The 18,182-nt window shown below is 47.8% G+C and overlaps 1 protein-coding gene across 4 annotated transcripts in view; it reads left to right on the top strand.

Annotated features, from left to right (window-relative positions):
- The window catches only part of LOC147027770 (sushi domain-containing protein 3-like), a 42,967-nt gene extending 30,959 nt beyond the window's left edge, over positions 1–12,008 (top strand). For all 4 annotated transcript variants that reach the window (XM_085877354.1, XM_085877353.1, XM_085877355.1 and 1 more), the window contains one exon: positions 10,996–12,008. In XM_085877354.1, coding sequence (XP_085733480.1) covers positions 10,996–11,146 — 151 coding nt within the window. In that variant the 3' untranslated portion in view covers positions 11,147–12,008. The remainder of the gene's footprint in view (positions 1–10,995) is intronic.
- The last annotated feature ends 6,174 nt before the right edge of the window (positions 12,009–18,182 follow it).

Genomic DNA, 18,182 nt, shown 5'->3' with positions numbered 1-18,182 from the left:
CACCTACGGGACCTGAATGGTGGTTTGCGAATTTCCACAACCACAACAATATATATGTATATGTATATATATATATATATATATATATATATATATATATATATATATATATATACATATATGTATATATACAAATATGTGTGTATGCATATATATGTATATACATATATATATATGTATATATATATATATATATATATATATATATATATATATATATATATATATATATATATATATATATACATATATACATATATATATATGTCTATATACATATACATATATACATATATATATATATATATATATATATATATATATATATATATATATGTATGTATGTCTATACAGTGTTGGGCACAAAAGCGATAATCAGGTAACAGGTAATTATCGTAGTTAACTTTTTTTAATCGGACTATTATCGGAAGTTAACTTCCATTTATCGTTATCGGACCAGTTAACTTCTGATAACTCGATTTTTTTAGTCCGATATTTTTTAGCCGCGTCTCACGTAGCGAACGCTGGCTCTAAGAGAGCTCCACGTTGTTCTTCTTCTTGTTGTTGACTGGTGGAATGACGCGGCTCTTGAACACATTTGTCCTTGTTTTAGCACTGGTTCGACAGAAACCTAACGGTCTCTGTCAAGGCCACCATGGAGGATGAGGTCGAGAGAGCACTGAGGGTTGTGAAGGACCGGAATGGCGACAACACCACCAGCTGCGACGACAGCAGCATGCATGACGACCTCTTCGCTGGGTGGACGGCCGCTGGCTCACGTACCAGTGTCAAGCACAAGGCCAAGAAACTTGTCGACACCTGGCTGGACATTGATGGGAAGGATGGCATGGTCGACTCTGACTTCATGGGGGAGGAGATCCTCACCAACCTCTTCCTGAAGTAAAACACCCCAATTCCATCCTCTGCTGCAGTGGAACGGCTATTCTCTCTCGGCAAGGACATCCTAAAGCCCAAGAGGTCAAGACTGTCAGCTGGGCCTAACTTTGAGAAGTTGGTCTTCCTCAAGGGCAACCAGCACATTGTGTCATAGACTCTAAAAAGATGCATAATGCTTATTTTATTCTTGGGTTTAGCATAAATAAGCCTTTTATATGGATTTTGAAGCTTTTTCCTTGTTTTTTTTAATTTTTTGTTAAAAAGTAGTTATCGTTATCTGATTATCGTTAACTTCCGATAACTTTGTATTAAAATTACTGGATTATCATTATCGGACTTAAAAATTTGGGTTAGTCAACACGCTCAAAACGGTCAATCAGAGCCATAACCAGCTTAGTTTTCAGTGGGCATCTGATCGTACTGTCTCCCCATTCCCATGAGCACATCAAAGGCTGATTTCTGGTCTGTTGAAGGCTGAATATCAGCATCTCACAGGGAAACTTTGACGTACTTGGCACCAAAATCTTTCAATATGAACAGCGGTGTACAACTTTCGATGGAAACAAAATCGGCACGATCGAGAGTAGCGTGCGAATCAACCCTGCTGCTGCAATTGTTCGGCCAGAATATTCGTCGTCAAGATGTTACGTGATGAAATAACCAATACAGTCACTCGAATTTATACCGCTGACATACTTCTTAACAATCACTTTCACCCCAGAAACCACGCTGGCCACTGCTCAGACGCCATGACTGAAGACGACTGCGCAGCTCTATTGCGCAGCTCGGTTAAAGGTGACTCGGCATTTTGGTGCACGCACGGAATTATATTTTGAAAATAAATGCTGATGTTTACATTTCGGGTTTTGAAACTTTTGCACCTTCGGCGGAAAATGTAGAAATATAAAAGGCTAAAAATGTGTTTTATATTTATATTTCATTTCGGCAAATATACCGTCGGCGGATCCGTAAACCAAGTTATAAAATAACTAAGGCCTTATCGGATTATTGTTATCGAAGTTAACTTTTTGGTTATCGGTACCCAACACTGTGTATGTATGTATATATATATATATATATATATATATATATATATATATATATATATATATATATATATATATATGTATATATATATATATATATATATATATATATATATATATATTGTTGTGGTTGACCAAATTCGCAAACCACCATTCAGGTCCCTTAGGTGAGATATCTCGGTAAGTATATGTGTAGTTAGGCCCAAACCCGTTGTCTAGAGGGAATAAATGTCATTCATGCGGCCTGCGACTCTTCAGCATAGCCGTTTTTCTTTTACTATCTTTATTTTGGACCACCCGGCATTATTAGCACCACCAACGACGTGTCAACAGGCATGACACAAGAACCACCAAGCACAACGGCGCTTCACAACAACAACCACCAACCACACCGCCGCTTCACAACAACAACCACCAACCACACGCCGCTTCACAACAACAAGCCACCAACCACAACGCCGCTTCCACAACAACAACCACCAACCACAACGCCGCTTCACAACAACAACCACCAACCACAACGCCGCTTCACAACAACAACCACCAACCACAACGCCGCTTCACCACAACCGCCACGACCTTTACCGTCACAACTCGCCACCATCGCATCACCGTCATCTCGCGCCACTCGTGGGCACCGATGCTGGACTCGTGCGGGGCGCGCACCGAGCAGCGTGTTCAAAAACATCACGGACTTTCCGCAGAAAAACGGATCAAAAACGACTCATGCCCACTTTTGTTCCGTCCAATCGGTGAGCGAGGGGCGATTTGGCCCCGCCTCCAGGGCATTGGAGGGCGGTCGCTATATGCAAATTCATGGATCAAAAAGCATTCACGCCCACTTTTCCTCGGGCCAATGGGGAGCCAGCAAGAGAGGTGAAGGGTCGGAGGCAGAGGGTCAAGGGTAAAAGAGCGAAGCCACGGGGCTTATAAAAACGACTGCGTTCGTCAGACAAGTTGAGTTGGAAGTTGAGTAAGAGTTGAGTTGGAAGTTGAGTAAGAGTTCAGTTGGAAGTTGAGTAAGAGTTCAGTTGGAAGTTGAGTAAGAGTTCAGTTGGAAGAGGGGGGAGTGTGCGGAATTCAAGAGAGTCGTCGGTGGAGCTGGAAAGAAGTGGTACTAGTCGGAGTGAAGAGGACGGAGCTGTGGAGAGGTGGCGGCGGCGAAGGCGGACGAGGGGGTGCTCGCGTCGGTGCCGGGAGCTGCACACCAGAGAGGCCAGCAACGCGACCGAGGTGGAGGAGGAGACGCTCGCCGCGGGACCCGAGACAGGGTTATATCCTCCTTTCCCCGAGCATCAGCAACCCCCTCCTGTTTCCCCCCGCGCTGAGATAGTGCGACAACGGGGGCCCCCTTCCCACCTACCAGACACTGTCCGCGAGGCCCGCGGAGTTGAGGCACCACCGCCGCTCCGCGTCTCATCATCAGACGGGTAGGCCCGACACGGTCTCGGCCCCAGGCCCGCCTACCCCCCTCATCCTGGAGGGTGGTTCTCTTTTCTTTTGCTTTGGGAATATGTGTTGGCGGCACCGTCTGTGAAGTAAAATTGTATAAGTGTTGCCGTGTGCCCGGTAGTCGGTTAGATCTGCATTGTTGCATTTGCTTTTTGTGTAATATTGCATTGTCTTCTTCTTTTACATGTGCTTTTGGTGGAATTGTATATGTGTGCTTTCCGTTCATCGTGAAATAAATGTGCTTATTGTTGAGCTGTTTTCCCGCTTCGCTTCGTCTTTTCTTTCATTGAATCTCCATCTTGCTTCACGTAAAGGGTTGGTCGTGGGCTAAAACGCCCGATAATTAATCGAACCGTCGAGGCCGACGAATAACACCGCTCGGTTATCCCGGTAGTACGGAACGGGTCGCTTAAAGTGGCCCGTGTCCGAAGTCGACCTGCGGCGAGGTGCGATCGCCCGGTCTACCCTCCGTGTGGGTACTTAGGTAGGTCGAATTTGGCGAGCAACCCTATCCCACACGGGGGCCGATTGGCATGATCGTGGTGAGACCGAAAGGTCCACCCGTGACTGGTTCCCGGCGTTAGTCCGAGAGGGTCACGACTGGATTGTCCGTCCGGTGGGCGACGTGCCGCGATTCGAGTTACGTGGCCGTTCGCACGCCGGCGGGCGCGAATCCGCAACACTGGTGTCAGGTCGTGCGATATAAACTCATCGCCCTCCTCGCGGCACTGGTATCGGAGAACGGGAAAACGGGCTCTCCTGTCTCCGGCTAAATTCACGGGAATCGGTCCAGGGGTGAGAGGAGCGACCCCCGATTCCCTCCAAATTACGAGCGAGCTAAATTAACCCTTTAAGAGAAGCAAGATGGCGTCTCAAGGCGAGCGGGAGCCGGGGGTATTAGAAATGGATGTAGAATGGGTAGAATCCATGGTCCAGGATGGAATCCCCGTGCAGGAAATGTTGGTTGTACAGGAAAACGAACTCGCCCAACTGAACCCAGAGCCCGAAATGGGTGCGGCAGCGGCCGCGGTGTATGACACCTCCCCTCCCCCTCTCCACCAAAACCCTTCTCCAACCCCTGCCGAAACTGCTCACCCAAGCGCACCTGACATGGCCCAGCTATTCACCATGCTGGCAAAAATGTATGAGGAAATGACAGCGAAGATGGATGCAAACACAACTGAATTTATAAACGAAATAAAAAGCATGAACGAAAAGATCGATGCGAATACACAGCAAATGAAGGAAGAAACGAAAAAGCTGCGGGGTGAGACGCAGAACATGGGCCGATGCCTGCAGGCGGGCATGAAGGCCGTGACCAGGGAGATAAAAATGGCGACTCCACGTGTGGGAGCGAACGAGCTGGGTGGGGGTGCAACGGCTGACAGGCCCGCGGTGGAGGCGGGTGAAAAAATAATTCGGGGGGCGTGTTGGGCGAGGGTCGTGACGATGACCGAAAGGGAAAAATTAAATGGGGAGACCAAAACGTGTGAGACGAGACACGAGGTGACGACAACGGAAATAATAGTTGAGACAAGGGAGGTAAAGGGTGAAGAGTTGGCAGAGACACGGGAGATGGGAACGATAGAGGGAAGACTGCACGATGAAGACGGTGTAAGTGACGCACACACACACACACACGGAGGTAGTGGAGGATAATGGGGGTGAGCTGGTGGACTGGGTGGAGACCCAGTGCGAGCAGCTGGATGGCCTCCTCCAGGAACGAGGGGAGGGAGTATGCCCCCTTGAGGCGAGTCACGACCAGGTGAGTTCGGTCGTGCTTTGCGAGGTTGAGGGGCGAGTGCTGTGAACGGGTGCACGGAGAGCTTGGGGGGTATAGAGGCCCCGGAGACCCTTGTGGGGACACGAATCCCCAGTGTGGTTGTCCCTGTGTGTGTGGTGCAAGGTGTGAGTGCGTCCCCGTGTGTGGAAGCGACCCCGTGTGTGAGTGGTGTGGTGGCGAATGTGCCGGAGTGTGTGCTTCCCAGCATGCCGTGTGTGGATGAGGCACCGCGGGTGAGTGCCCCCGCGTGTGTGAGTGAGGAACGGTGTGTGGATGAGGCACCGCGGTTGAGTGCCCCCGCGTGTGTGAGTGAGGGACGGTGTGTGAATGAAACACCGTGGTTGAGTGCCCCCGCGTGTGTGACTGAGGCACGGTGTATGAGTGAGGCACGAGTGAGTGGAAGGCCGCGAGTGAATGGAGCACCACGTGTGAGTGGTATGGTTTATGCAAGGGAGACCGTGTGTGTGAGAGAGCGGTATGTGAGGGAGATGTCGGTTGGCATGCGGGAGCACGCAGCCGCGTCTCCCGGTGTGAATGTGATGGAATGGACTGTGAGCGTCGTAACACGCAGGTGTGCGTGTGTTGAATGGCGACGACGACGGCGACAGAAGAAAGAAAGCCGAGTTGCGGCTGCAGTTGTTTCGGGGACCGTGCCGGGTTCACTCAGCAGTGAGCACGAGGTCCGTGCTGTGCAACGCACGAGGCCCCCACGTGCTCGCTTGCGAGAGTGAAGTCCCGGTCCGGAAACGTACGCGGTGGATTTGCCGATCCCGCGGACGGACAAAGTTTAGGCAGGATTACGGATTTGGACCGGACGGGTTCTCCACGCGATCGTGTGTGTTAAGCTCCAACGGGCAAAGCACATGTGTTCGCGTGGGGAACCCCTCGAGACGTGGGGCTTGTGTTTTTTTTTTATGCGCACGGTGACGCCATGGCTGCGCGTGGGGTTGGAATCCGGCAGGAGGGTTATCCCTGCCGGATGGTACCGTCCAAGGAGGGACGAGGAACACGTGCAGCTGCATGACGTCACGGGCAGGTGCAAAGTGCGCGAGTTGCCGCGCTGGTGCTGCGCATGGAAAAAAAAAGAAAAAAAAAAAAGCAAGCCTCACTTTCGGGTGCACAGGATTCCTGGGCAAGGGGTGGAAGACCCCCTTGACCGGGGCACAGGATGGAAACTAGTTAGGGGGAAGGGTTAGCTTAGTTAGACCGACTTCATGGGGCAGGGGTAAGTCCTCATGGAGTCCGTGGAATGGATTAGTTAGAGGGATTGTAGCGAGATTTAGGTTGGGAAAATGGAGTATGGGATTATTTTGGAGACAGAGACAGACTTTGGATGTGTAGAGGGGATGTAGTTTTGCGACGTAGTGTTAAAAGGAACGTGCTATAGTATAAGGGACGACGTGGGAGCACGAGTTAGTTAGGGGATGTAGTTAGAAGGATGGCGGAGTTCAGCGGTGTGTGTGTTGAAGAGTTGTGAGGTGAGTACATGATGAGTGAGTGAGGCCAGCGGGTCTGTGTGAGTGGAGCGAATGGGGAATGCATGGTGCGATGAGTGATTGGGGGGAGGAGTGACTCCCGCCCAAGGGACCCCGGGGTCAGTGTAGAGTGAGTTAGGGGGTTAGTAAAATTGAAAAATGGAGGTCGTTTTGTTGTTGGTGGGAGTGTAGGCTCGAAACCCGTTTGGAGGGGTGCAGGAGCCCTGTTGACGGGCTGGGAGCGTGGCTGCGAAAAGTGAGTATCGCTGAGTGGGTACCCCGGGCACCAGGCTAGTCGGCCGTGGTAGGCCAGGGCCCATGGGGGGCCGGGATAGCGTAGTGGGCACGGGTGCGTCTGCTTGGTGCGGAGGCCCGGGGCGCCATTAGCCGCGTGGGCAGTGTTGTGGGCAAGGGTGACCCTCAGAAAGGGGCCCGGGAAGCCAGCCTGCCACGTGTGCATTTCAGGGGAGGTGCCATGGGGGGCACTCCCCGGTGTTAGGGAGCTGGTAGGCTCGGAGGCAGTGTAGTGCCCGGGGGTGCCATCGTCGGAGAATCGGAAAAGGGTCGTGCCTGCCAAAGGGAGCCACGTGTCCCAGCCATGAGACCGTGTGAGGGCACGGAGAGAAAATTGGGGGGGCGAGGCCCGAAATTGTGAGGACACCAACACAGGCGACGGGAATCTGGGTTGTTAGAACCAATAGTTTAAGCGAGAGGCGCTTGTTGAAAGCCCCGGGATAGTTTAACAGTTAAATGGATAGGGTAGATTAGGAAGTGTACCCCTCCGCACCATCCATCCCCTCGCTCTCGTTGTGGGCCGCTGGACCCACTTTGGGTTAGATCGCTGAAGTCTGGGGAGGCCATTCTGAGGCTTGAGTTGGGCCTCGACACAGGACGTTAGCTCTCCCTTACTCCCCTCCGGGAAGGGAACGTAGGGGTTGGGAGTAGGCTAGGTGACAGGATAGGTTAGCCGAACAAGGACGATAAAGGGGGTTAGGGGACGATTTATAGTGGGGAAGTAAAAATAAAAACAAAAAAATAAGTTGGGGCTAAATTGGGGTTTGACAAATTAAGGGAGTGGGTATGTACAGTGACAGGCAAAGGCGATAGGTTGGGAGGGAGACAGGTAGGTAGGTCCGAGCCCGCCGTCCGAGTGGCCAGCACCACCGCACTCCCTCCACCAACCTCCACTGAACGGCAAAGGTTGGCCAGCTTAATCTGCTGGCTGTGTTGCTGCAAGGCCTGTGCTGGCCCACTTCATCTGCCGGCTGGCTGTTTTTTCTTCAAGGCCTGTGCCGGCCCACTTCATCGGCAGCTGTTGTGTTGCTGCAAGGCCTGTGCCGGCCGGATCATCTGCAGCTGTGGTACTTCAAGGCCTGTGCCGGCCAGTTCATCTGCCGGCTGTGTTTGCCTGCAGCGGCCTTCTTCTGCGGGCTGTGTTTGCCTGCTACATTTGCCATGCCATGCCCACTGCCCCTGTTCACCAGCCCCGTTCAATTTTTGCTTGCCCCCCCCTGTTCATTGCCATGTGCGCCAGGATCAGAAAGCAACAGTTTGCAAGCTGCAAGAGCTGCCCTGTTGGCAGCTACAACACGGGCCTGCACTGGCGGCCCGTGCACCGTGTTTGTGTTCATCCATCCATTCGTTGTGTTCATTGCGTGTGCCACGAGCTGGCACGGAGACTACGTTTGTGCAGCCCATGCACCGTTGTGGTTCACTGCGTTCAGTTCAAAAAGGAAGGCCTTGGACTGCGTGTGAGCAGCCGGCCACGTTCCCTGTCACCTGCATTGTTTTGAGCCAGAGACTGCATGCGAGCAGCCTGGCTCCCTGTTAACTGCTTTCTTTTTGCAGAGTTCAGTGATCCTGGGCCATGGTTTAGTGTAAAATTTGTAAGTTAAGGTAAGATGTACTGTAAATATGAGTGCGCCCCCGGCATGTCTGTCTTAGCGCCGGCAATTTTATTTAAGTCGTCTGTGTGAGTGGGTTTGTTTAGGTAGTTACTCAGCCCTCAGGTTATTTATTTTGGGGACACGAATACCATGAATGTCGCACTCAGGGATCCGTAGGTAAAATGTACTAGGGGAAAACTACACATGATGGCATACGAAAATTTGACGACTCGGGACGAGTCTGTAAAAAGGGGAGGGGGTAGTGTTGTGGTTGACCAAATTCGCAAACCACCATTCAGGTCCCTTCGGTGAGATATCTCGGTAAGTATATGTGTAGTTAGGCCCAAACCCGTTGTCTAGAGGGAATAAATGTCATTCATGCGGGCTGCGACTCTTCAGGATAGCCGTTTTTCTTTTACTATCTTTATTTTGGACCAGCCGCCATTATTACCACCACCAACCACGTCTCAACAGCCATCACAACAACCACCAACCACAACGCCGCTTCACAACAACCACCAACCACAACGCCGCTTCACAACAACAACCACCAACCACAACGCCGCTTCACAACAACAACCACCAACCACAACGCCGCTTCACCACAACCGCCACGACCTTTACCGTCACAACTCGCCACCATCGCATCACCGTCATCTCGCGCCACTCGTGGGCACCGATGCTGGACTCGTGCGGGGCGCGCACCGAGCAGCGTGTTCAAAAACATCACGGACTTTCCGCAGAAAAACGGATCAAAAACGACTCACGCCCACTTTTGTTCCGTCCAATCGGTGAGCGAGGGCGGTGGCCCCGCCTCCAGGGCGTTGGAGGGCGGTCGCTGTATGCAAATTCATGGATCAAAAAGCATTCACGCCCACTTTTCCTCGGGCCAATGGGGAGCCAGCAAGAGAGGTGAAGGGTCGGAGGCAGAGGGTCAAGGGTAAAAGAGCGAAGCCACGGGGCTTATAAAAACGACTGCGTTCGTCAGACAAGTTGAGTTGGAAGTTGAGTAAGAGTTGAGTTGGAAGTTGAGTAAGAGTTCAGTTGGAAGTTGAGTAAGAGTTGAGTTGGAAGAGGGGGGAGTGTGCGGAATTCAAGAGAGTCGTCGGTGGAGCTGGAAAGAAGTGGTACTAGTCGGAGTGAAGAGGACGGAGCTGTGGAGAGGTGGCGGCGGCGAAGGCGGTCGAGGGGGTGCTCGCGTCGGAGCCGGGAGCTGCACACCAGAGAGGCCAGCAACGCGACCGAGGTGGAGGAGGAGACGCTCGCCGCGGGACCCGAGACAGGGTTATATCCTCCTTTCCCCGAGCATCAGCAACCCCCTCCTGTTTCCCCCCGCGCTGAGATAGTGCGACAAAGGGGGCCCCCTTCCCACCCCCTACCAGACACTGTCCGCGAGGCCCGCGGAGTTGAGGCACCACCGCCGCTCCGCGTCTCATCATCAGACGGGTAGGCCCGACACGGTCTCGGCCCCAGGCCCGCCTACCCCCCTCATCCTGGAGGGTGGTTCTCTTTTCTTTTGCTTTGGGAATATGTGTTGTCGGCGCCGTCTGTGAAGTAAAATTGTATAAGTGTTGCCGTGTGCCCGGTAGTCGGTTAGATCTGCATTGTTGCATTTGCTTTTTGTGTAATATTGCATTGTCTTCTTCTTTTACATGTGCTTTTGGTGGAATTGTATATGTGTGCTTTCCGTTCATCGCGAAATAAATGTGCTTATTGTTGAGCTGTTTTCCCGCTTAAACCGTCTTTTCTTTCATTGAATCTCCATCTTGCTTCACGTAAAGGGTTGGTCGTGGGCTAAAACGCCCGATAATTAATCGAACCGTCGAGGCCGACGAATAACACCGCTCGGTTATCCCGATAGTACGGAACGGGTCGCTTAAAGTGGCCCGTGTCCGAAGTCGACCTGCGGCGAGGTGCGATCGCCCGGTCTACCCTCCGTGTGGGTACTTAGGTAGGTCGAATTTGGCGAGCAACCCTATCCCACATGGGGGCCGATTGGCACGATCGTGGTGAGACCGAAAGGTCCACCCGTGACTGGTTCCCGGCGTTAGTCCGAGAGGGTCACGACTGGATTGTCCGTCCGGTGGGCGACGTGCCGCGATTCTAGTTACGTGGCCGTTCGCACGCCGGCGCGCGCGAATCCGCAACAATATATATATATATATATATATATATATATATATATATATATATATATATATATATATATATATATATATATATGTATACTTTGTTGTTTTTATTGTCCCTGAATATCTAATTCTTTAGAAAGTACAGGTTTAATTATTTTTCTTTTCCAACAGTGATTTGAACTTGTGATCCCAGAACCTTGAGTTACATGCCAAACAAAAATTAACTTTAAATCCAGAAAACAAGTTAATCTTTTGAGTATCCAACAATCTCTATAATGTCTCCTCCTTCCCCACCCTTCTTCCTACTTGCACCTTGCAATCCAGTGAAAGGCACAGCTCAACACCCCACTTCGAACAGCAACATGTATTCTCCACATTCAGAGCGCCTGAACAGTTCACGGCCAATGTTCAGGAGTACCCTAACGTGAACAACCGTCCAAGTGCCTCTTCGCCCGTTCAAACCCAGAGGCCTTGACTCCATTTGCCGGGAAGCCAATGAGGAAGCCTGCAAATCCATAACCACGCAGTTGACGTTTGATATCACAATGGCATCTGAGGCAAGGCCATGATGGATTAATTAAAACCTGGCAAGATTATCGACTTGAGGTTTGCCGGCATGGTTTCATCCGAATACCTCAAACAAACTTATGAATATTGGTGCAACTGGAGGAGGACAGCAGTGAATAAGTTATATTTGCTCACAAAGCTTGTGCCCTGAAACCTGTTACACTTCCATTGTGCTTGATCAGATTTATTGGATGCTTTTTAAAATAAATATTATGGTAATCTGTACGATTGAGATTGCCTACATATTTCTGTACGTAGATTGGCTCATGTGGTGTAGAAGGGGGAGAGAAAATGGATTATAGTTTCAAAAGGAGGTTAGAAAGTTAGGAATAAGTGGAGGGTGTGAGAATTCCTTGCAGTTAGTGTGTCAGTTCCTGTTATGTCGCCTTCAAAATGCTTCAGTGAGAAACCATTGAACGCAATCATTAAAATTGCATGCAGGCCAAGTAATGATAACCCTTGGAGTTTTATCATCATCTCACAGAAGTAGTTGGCACGTTAAGAGATGCTGTTTTAAATCTGAGTTTTGTGGACTGCCAAAGCATTTAATTTGAACTTTTAACCTTTTGATACTGTACAGCCACTGTTTCCTATTTTTCCTTTGTGACGTTCAGAGCAATTGCAGACCATCAAAAAGATTTGGTTGTTTTATAAAGGTGTGTAAACTATTCTGCAGAATGTTTAGCATTTCAAAAGCTGTATTTGTATAATAACCTGAATGCTTTGTGCAGATGAGTATTGATTTGAATTAAAACTTTGACCCAACAGTTCATTATCTGTCACTTTTGCTTTAATTTGTGCAATTTTGATAAAGCAGGATTTTCTGCAAAGCCACTGATATTTGGTATGTTGTTTTAACCACAGCTTGCTTGTGCAACAGCATTTTAGATTGACAGTGAAAGTTCATTTCTCAAGTATAAAAGTATTTAATTATTGAGCACTCTCCCCCCCCCCCGCTCCACCCCTCCCCCCATCCCCCATAGGAAAGAGGAAGGCTTATACCTGTTGTAGGGTTTGTTTCTACAATTGGTGCCCACAGTTTTTAATGGTACCTCAGTTTCTTAGATCCCCCTAAGAGAACATGTCTGGTGTTGGCTAAACGGTTAGTGTGGTGGGCTTTGGATCCTAGGGTCCTGAGTTCAAATCTCTCTCAGCTGTTGAATTAATACGAGGTGGGGTTAACTCGACCTGTCATCCTTCCGAGATCGGCAAAATGAGTGCCAGCTTGCTGGTATCCTGTGTCGGAGTGGCGACCTGTCCAGAATTGTGCCCAATCGCCAAGGAGACTGCTTAAGCAGCACCAACGCTCTGCACAGTGTATGGTACCAATCTCCTCTCCTAAGAGAATGAAAGCACCATTTATGCTTTTTTTACTTCATACCTGTCCGAGTTAAAGGTCAAGGTCAAATGGTCTGAAAAGAACGTGTTTTTTTTTGGTTTGTTTGTTTTTTTTGTTTTGCCAAGATGCATAATCTCAAAGACCGGTTGGTCTTCCAAGATATTCTTGCATCATTATAGTGGACCAGTACTGAAGTTGTGTGCCTGATATTTGATTAATGTCCTTGATACTGTTTTTTTTCTTTTGGATTGCGACCTAATTAACAAAATCACTTTTTTGATCATGACTTGAATACGTTTCCTCTGAATTTCATGATGAGTTTTATGGATATAATGTATGTCGGGACACATTCTCTGAATTTACACTCTCTCCTTAAATGTTGAATTTCAAGGTCATATGGCATCAAAGAATATGGCCATCATTGGATCGCAGATGCCGGGAGAGACTTGCCCTTTGTGATTGCAGATAGCGAATCGTCTTTGCACTTGTATTGCATGCTTTTGCTGTTGTCTAGCATTTTGTGTGCCCAAAGTTTACAGCTTCGGGTATACCTAATAATTTGTCAAAGATAATTTTGCTTGGAAGGTTAGTGATTCTTGGTGTCTACAAATGTGTGCAAGCAGATCAAATAGCGAGCTGATTTAACACCTCCTTCCATAAATTCTGTGGCACAAGCAAACACAACCCGTTGCTTCGCTGACGGGAATATTAAAGGGAGGGAGAGGGGAGAATGGAGGAGGGGTGGGGGAGCGAGGAAGGAGGGTGGGGAGACTGACACCCCAACAAACATCACTATACAATCTGGGGAGGGGGTTTGGGAGGAGGTAAACATGAGGGGAGTGGTTCTCAACTTGTGTTTGGTAGTGGGACTTGTGGAGAAGGGGAAGGGTAGTACAGGATTGAACGAAATAGGGTACGCTAATGCAGCACATGGAGACCGCCAGATGTCCATGTGGGGTGGAGGGAGAGGGTTTAGGAGGAGGTAACTGTGAGGGGAGGGGAAGGGAAGGTGGCATGAAGGGTGGAGAAGGGAAGAGTGATAAAACACACCCAAACAGCAATATTTTCTTTTTAACCATGGGGTTATATATAAAACTCAGCGGGAGCATTTAAAACCCATGCTTTCTACTTGGCAAAGGCTGGCCTGCTTGCATGCTCGCACATGCAGTGACCTTTGCACCACTGTGGTCGGCTCACTCCGAATCTGATTTGTACATGCTACACTATGGAAAGCAGTTTGATATTCAAAACTAAACCGTCTGTCCTTAACAGAGAGAAACAGAGACAGACAGAGGCAAAGAGACTAGCAGATGTGACGTTCAGTTTAACGTCCAACCGAGAGATGACACATTGAATCGCCCTGCCTGTGAAACGCTGGGGTGACAATTTATAGCTGTGTCGGGATTCAAACCCAGGCTAAACAGCTTAGAGCGAGCATGAGTACCTTTTGGCTATCTTCCCACGATGTGATGATTCATTGCTTGTGTAAGCATTGAAAACATTTTTTATTCATAGTCATCCTCATTTTGTCTTCCTAACTTCGGAATATGTCCCTGCGGAGCACCGTGCTGCGGCATGGCCATTGAAGATTGGAGAGCGCTCACCAACTGACAACATTTATGACTACCTCATCTAGTGATGAAGATGATGCTCAGCATTTTTCATTGGATGAACTTGCAGTAGTTGATGTAACCCAAGAATCCTTTCCTAAAGATTCATCAGCGGGTGATGTTGAGGAGAAACAGCTGGATGCATTGCATGATGAAGATGAACTGCCAAATACTGGCTTTGTCAGTCTTCTTTCGATCTAGAGGTTGTGCCACTTGAGAAGGAGTTTGATGTTGAGGAATATATGGGGAATGAACCATTGGATGATGATTGTTGGATTTGAGGCAAGGAGATGATGTATGAGGAAGATGAGCTTTCTAACTAGTCTCTGTCGGTGACATTCCCAATGTACAACTTGTATCTCGAATATTACAACCCCCTCTCTCTCACTGTAAGAGGTGATCGTCCAAAAATTTAGATTCCTTTATTTTTATTTTTAAGCTTTCGCTCGCTCTGCACTAAATGTTATGGTCCCAATGGATTAAAAAATCCCACCCTTGACCCACACTCCTGACGGCAGTTGGTGAGTGGGGGGCGGGGGGGGCTGAAAAATCCTGCTCGGACACCAGTTGTTGTATCCAGGGGGTTAGCCCCAACCTGGATGGATAACTGAACGGTTCTACCTTTGAGGTGAACAGCCGAGATTATGGCACACACGGGACAGGAGGGTGGCAAGGACAGAGGCAAAGGGGTTTGTACTCAAACCCGCAAGTAGATAACACAAGCAACTTAAATAAATATGGGGCTTAATGAAAATAAATAAAATATTTACAATGGTAACTCAAAACGGGATAATAATGAAACGTGAGGTAACCTACATTCCTATTTGAGGTGCCTCCACACAGACTTTAATACAGACAAAGGGAAAGAATAATTAAAAGAAAAATCCTCCCTTTCTCCCAGCACTGAGCCCTGTGCCCAGAGATGGGTTTCTGAAGGTTGATGTTTGCTAAATCACGTCGTCACTGCGTGAGAAAATGCGCCCAAAAAATGGTGCCCAGCCGCTCTCTCGGCAGGAAACGTACAGGAGGCAATTCTGACGGTGATACTCAACACCAGGACTCAGAATGGTCCCTTTATTAATATAAGGGCACAGAAGCTGTCGTGAAAGTTCCTCCTCAAGTTTGAGATTCCCGACGCCACTGCTCTCTGCAAAATGACAACACCTTCTTCCCGATGGTACAACACAGGTTCCAAGGCAAATTGATTCAGTTTTGGTGAAGATTCAAATCCAGATCTGGATATGAGGATTTTTAAAGTGATTCTTCATGACTGAGAGATGGGACCAAAAACTATGTATCACATGAGGTCTCAAAAAGTTGTGGATGAATTATGACGAAACCAGGTGGATGAGTTGTTTAGGTGACAAGAACAAGCCGATTCGACTTTGGTTAAGATCCGGATTCAGATCCGACCTCTGTGAGATAAAAAATGTGAACCGTTCAGCCTGACGGCGGTATGTGCTCTCCTGAGTGCTGTTCCGTTTCGCCAATTGTCACTCTATGAGTGATTTTTACTTGAGAATTTTTTTTTTTGCCAAGTATGTTGGTCTGTAGCGTTTTGTCTGTTTGTCTGTCTATGTATGTTTGTCACACGATTTTTGGCACACAGTTTTCAAGCAACCATTCTGAAATTTTTTTTTGTGTAGGTGACCGGCCAAGGACAGCAATGCTTAATTTTTGTGAAGGTCCGAATCCAGATCTGGATCTGAGTATTTTTTAAAGTGATTCTTCACCATTGAGAGACAGGGACAAAAAATGACATCTTCTTGCACAATATTTCAAAACAATATGGATGGATTCACACAAAACTTGGTGGACCACCTGGGAGTGCCATTAGGAGAAATTGCTTCAATCTTGGTGAAGATCCGAATCCAGATCTGGATACGAGAATTATTTAATTTGAAGTGATTCTTCACCAGAGAGAGATGGGGCTAAAAATGATATTGCACGATATCTCAAAAAGTTGTGGACGGAATCGGATGAAACTTGGTGGACTGGTTGGTGTGTGGCAACGGCGAATTGATTCGATTTTGGTGAAGATCCGAATCCAGATCCAGATACGAGAACTTTTTAAGTGGTTCTTCACCATTGAGAGATGGGGCCAAAAACTATGTTTAGGATGTTATCTCAAAAAGTTGTGGACCAGTTGTGACAAAACGAGGTGGGTGAGTTGGTGAGGTGACAAGAAGTGGATTCAATTTTGGTTAAGGTCCGGATTCAGATCCAACCTATCGGTGGCATACAAAATGTAAGCTATTCAGCCTGGTGGAGGTATGTGCTCCATTGAGTACCGTTCCATTCCGCCAAGTGTCACACTCAGTGATTTTTCATCTGTTTGTTTGTCGTGCTACTCCTCCTACAGTTGTGGGCCGATTCCATCCAGACTTGCGACATAGGATCAGCATGACCCCAATTAATGTATCGGGGTGCTTTTGTCTTTACTAGTGGTCTTGAGGTGAGGGGAGGGGAAGCAAATTCTCTCTGTAAATGGGTATCGTGTGGTGCTGCCTCCAGGTGGGGGTATTACAAGTCTTCACCATTTGCAGTATTCCTGTCACTACGTTTTCCAGTGCAGTGAGGTGTTTTAAATTATAAGCAATAGGTATGTTTTACTTCATGCACATAACTTCATGGGTTATTTTTTGCCCACCTCGAGCAATCAGTTACCTATACACCACCCAAATAAAGGTATGCGTCAGAAGAACGTGTTGCCTGCTTGGAACAAGATCGCCCATAGGGCGGGTACTCTGCTAGTATGTATCTGATATATATATATATATATATATATATATATATATATATATATATATATATATATATATATATATATATATATATATATATATATATATATATATGTTGTTCGTCTTTCGGCTGCTCCCATTAGGGGTCGCCACAGCGGATCATCTGTTATGATCCGCATACTGATTTGGCACAGGTTTTACGCCGGATGCCCTTCCTGACGCAACCCTGGTCACCTCTTACGACACAGGGATATGGATTGGGTTTCGCCATGATTCCGGGCTGCTCTACACCCTCTAATAGCATGGCCCAGTGCAGAGCTCTAACCCTCAAGCGATCCTCCAACCCAAACCTCCGAGTAGCCGGATTACAGACGCATGCCACTACGCCCGGTTACACATATATATATATATATATATATATATATATATATATATATATATATATATATATATATATATATATATATATATATATATATATATATATATATATATATATATAGTAGGTTGAACTATACCGGGCGTAGTGGCGTGCGCCTGTAATCCGGCTACTCGGAGGCTCGGGTTGGAGGATCACTTGAGGACGGGGCTCTGCACTGGGCAGGGTGTAGAGCAGCCCGGAATCATGGCGAAACCCAAATCCTGATCCCTGTGTCGTAAGAGGCGACCAGGGTTGCGTCAGGAAGGGCATCCGGCGTAAAACCTGTGCCAAATCAGTATGCAGATCATAACGGATGATCCGCTGTGGCGACCCCTAACGGGAGCAGCCGAAAGATGAACAACAACATATATAGTAGGTTGAACTATTCGTGGTAAGTTGTCACCTGTCCTCCAAGCAAAGACATTCCATTTGAGTCCCTGAGAAGTAAATGGGCTATCCAACAAAAGTTCACATTCCCAGTTAACTCCTATTGTACATAGATCCGTATCAGCTATCAGCCTCAAGCATTTTTTTGAAGATTGATATCATAGTTGTAGGGGAAACCAGGATATATTGGGAAATTTCCTATAGCAGCTGTTCGTCTATGACAATAAATGCCAATTTATTAATAGCAATGTGATCACATTGGCACCGACAACATTATGATGTCAATGCCAATGCGTTGGCACTACTCATTGGAAAACAGATGCTAGAGATCTCAGTGCACCCCCGTTTCCCCTACTGACCTTAAAAGATTGCATTTAAGTATAATTCTCAGGGGTTAATTTGACCTTTTTATTCTTTTCTTTTGTATACATTTTGGATACAAT

The sequence above is a fragment of the Eptatretus burgeri genome, chromosome 4 (assembly GCF_056783735.1).
Source record: "Eptatretus burgeri isolate ZD-2024b chromosome 4, Ebu_testis_v1, whole genome shotgun sequence".
Classification (NCBI taxonomy): domain Eukaryota; kingdom Metazoa; phylum Chordata; class Myxini; order Myxiniformes; family Myxinidae; genus Eptatretus; species Eptatretus burgeri.
The sequence above is the reverse complement of the archived record's forward strand: the minus strand, read 5'-3'. Positions and strand labels throughout refer to the sequence as shown.